Raw genomic sequence first — 2,452 nt, 5'->3', positions numbered from 1 at the left:
AATCCTGCTTCCGTTCAAGGCCGAGTGTCACTGTAAGATTGTCTTGTCGCTTGGCTGATTCTGCTGCAGGCGGCCTCAGGGCCCACCATGGCTGCCAGTGAGAGGGAACACTTGCTTCCCTTACCAGTGTGATATCGCTTCTCACATTTTTGCAGGGTCTCCAGGCTGAATGATGTAATGTGTGAGAATTTTAAGAAATACACATCCACATCTTGATGGAGAAATGAGTACCTGCAGGGAACCTTTCAAAGTTTTTATCCGAACTGCCTCTCCCAGCTTTACATCTTAACGTCATGCCCTTGTCTATAAAAGAAAAACAAGCAAAACAAACCCCCTAAAGCCCCCTGCCCCTTTTGACATTAGTGACTGCATGGATTTTATTAGTTTGTGGAAAATGTTGTAGTGATCCTTCTGGTGAACAGCAGGTGGGCAACAAATAGAAACACCTCTTTTCATACTCCACTAGACCATAAGCAGGTTACATGAACCTGCCGGCCTCTTGGTATCTGTGCAGTAGGAGAATCTGGTACCTTGGAGGGCCCTGGTTTGGGACAAGGGAGACTCCCTATTGGCAGGAGAAGTACTTGCCACATGAAATTCAGGCTCACAACAAACCTCCTGTGCTATCTGTGACCCAAATTTTAGCACCATTTTTTTTCCATTTCACTTTCTAGGATTGAAACACAAAGGAACCAGCGTCCAGAGGAAAGAAACAAAGGCCTTAGACTTGCTGCCATCCTTAATTTCCTCATTCCTTAACTCTCCTTAAAAGACCCAAATCCCCATTCCTCCTTTTAAATCGATTCCTGCCCTCAGCCCTGATGGCCACTAGCAGACAGCTATTTCCCCATGGATGAGAGCGACTCCTTCATCTTCCTGGTCATGGTTGGGATGAGGTTCATGTGGTCATCCACACACTTGGTCACGCAGGTCTCCAGCTGCCGCTTCACCTGAAGCTCCTTACTCCCTGCATCTATCGAATCTCTGGCCTTGTCATTGCAATACATAGTGCACCGGGCCAGGCGGTCCTGGAACTTCTCCAACTCACTGGTCACCAGGGCCTGGGCTTGAGCCAGAGGTGCATGGCAGCGCTCAATGCACTGGTGCACTTGCTGCATGGACGCATGGCTTTCCTCACAGCAGGCGGCGCTGCACCGGAACATAAGGCCCTGCATCTTCCGGATATTCTCCCTCTCCAGACTCTTCACCATGGAGTCCACCGCCTCCTGCACCCGGAGTTGCTGCTGCAGCTCCGCCATGGCGACCCGCGCGGTTCCCGGCTGCGCCGGCGCCCACATGGACTCCCGCGCACGGGCCCGCCCCCTCGTCGCCCTGAAAAAAACTCCTTTGACAAAGGTTCCATTAGCTTCAAATGGGACCTTTTTCCACTGCTCCGCCTGGCTTCTCTGACCCTCATCCTCATGCTGCTTCTTCACACTCCAGCTTCATCTTACACCCACCCCACATGCACCCTTCACTCCACACACGTGGGGTACCCTCCACTCTCTGAACATCACTTGGCCTTTTCCATTCCGTGTCGTTCTCATCCTTATTTCTGAATGCCACCTCCACCCTATCTGCCCAGTCTTGAGTCTTAGCTTTCCTGACCCCTATTTCCAAGGGCAGCTTTCCATTAGGCTCTCAAGCCAGAAATGAGCTCTTCTTCCTCTGAAGTCTCATAATTCTAAATTTAAATTGCTCTTTAAATGGGGATTTGTCACCATTCACCTATTTCCCCAGATAGAAAACTGAGTCATCTTGTCGGGCAGGGCATTGCCTGCCCTACTGTGTCATGCAGATTCAAAAGACTTGTTTCACATATCTTTGCCTGAAACACAGCGCCTCCCACATCACGGTGCAAAAGGACCAAGTAAATTGCTAAATAAATGTCAACAGATAAAATCTGCTATTCAATCTGAGAGCACTTTTATCACATGAATTACTGAGTCACGGCCACTACCTGAGGGAGGAAGAACAGCTACTCTTGTCCCAGTAAAACCAGGACCAGAAAGGAAAGAACTTGCCTTAGATTGAGGAATTTTCCTTAGATAGCCACCCCCCTGAAGGCGTGGCAGATAAACTCACTGATCTTTGCTTTCAGCACTGAAGTGGGGCTTTTTCTGCTCAGCTCTGCTCTCATGGTCCTCAGTCTGTTCTGGGCCTTTTTGGTCCCAAAGCAACTTGCAATCACTCCGACTTTCCACTTCACTTTTCAAGCCCACATTCTTGGTAGTTCCAGAACACAGCTTCCTGCCAGCATCTCTCCCTACCCTCTGACATCTGTCTCAGGGACTCAGTGAGAAGCAAGGAGCTAATGTTCAGGAAATTTGCTGCCCCCCTGTGATGAAAGGTGCAATCTTCATTACTCCCCGAGACAGAGCATCCCCATGGCTGTTGTGAAAGCAGACGCTGTGCCTTAACGGCTGCTTCCCTCGAGCAGTAAGAAACTGCC

The 2,452-nt window shown here is 49.7% G+C and overlaps 1 protein-coding gene across 1 annotated transcript; it reads right to left on the bottom strand.

Annotated features, from left to right (window-relative positions):
- Positions 1 to 789: 789 nt before the first annotated feature.
- On the bottom strand, positions 790 to 1,324 carry LOC122703635 (protein FAM136A-like). The gene has a single exon (XM_043918023.1). The coding sequence runs from the start codon at positions 1,296 to 1,298 to the stop codon at positions 840 to 842; it is 459 nt and encodes a 152-aa protein (XP_043773958.1). The 5' UTR covers positions 1,299 to 1,324; the 3' UTR covers positions 790 to 839.
- Between the last annotated feature and the right edge of the window lie 1,128 nt (positions 1,325 to 2,452).

The sequence above is a fragment of the Cervus elaphus genome, chromosome 11, assembly GCF_910594005.1.
Source record: "Cervus elaphus chromosome 11, mCerEla1.1, whole genome shotgun sequence".
Lineage (NCBI taxonomy): Eukaryota > Metazoa > Chordata > Mammalia > Artiodactyla > Cervidae > Cervus > Cervus elaphus.
Note: the sequence above shows the minus strand (reverse complement) of the source record. Positions and strands in the feature narration are given on the sequence as shown.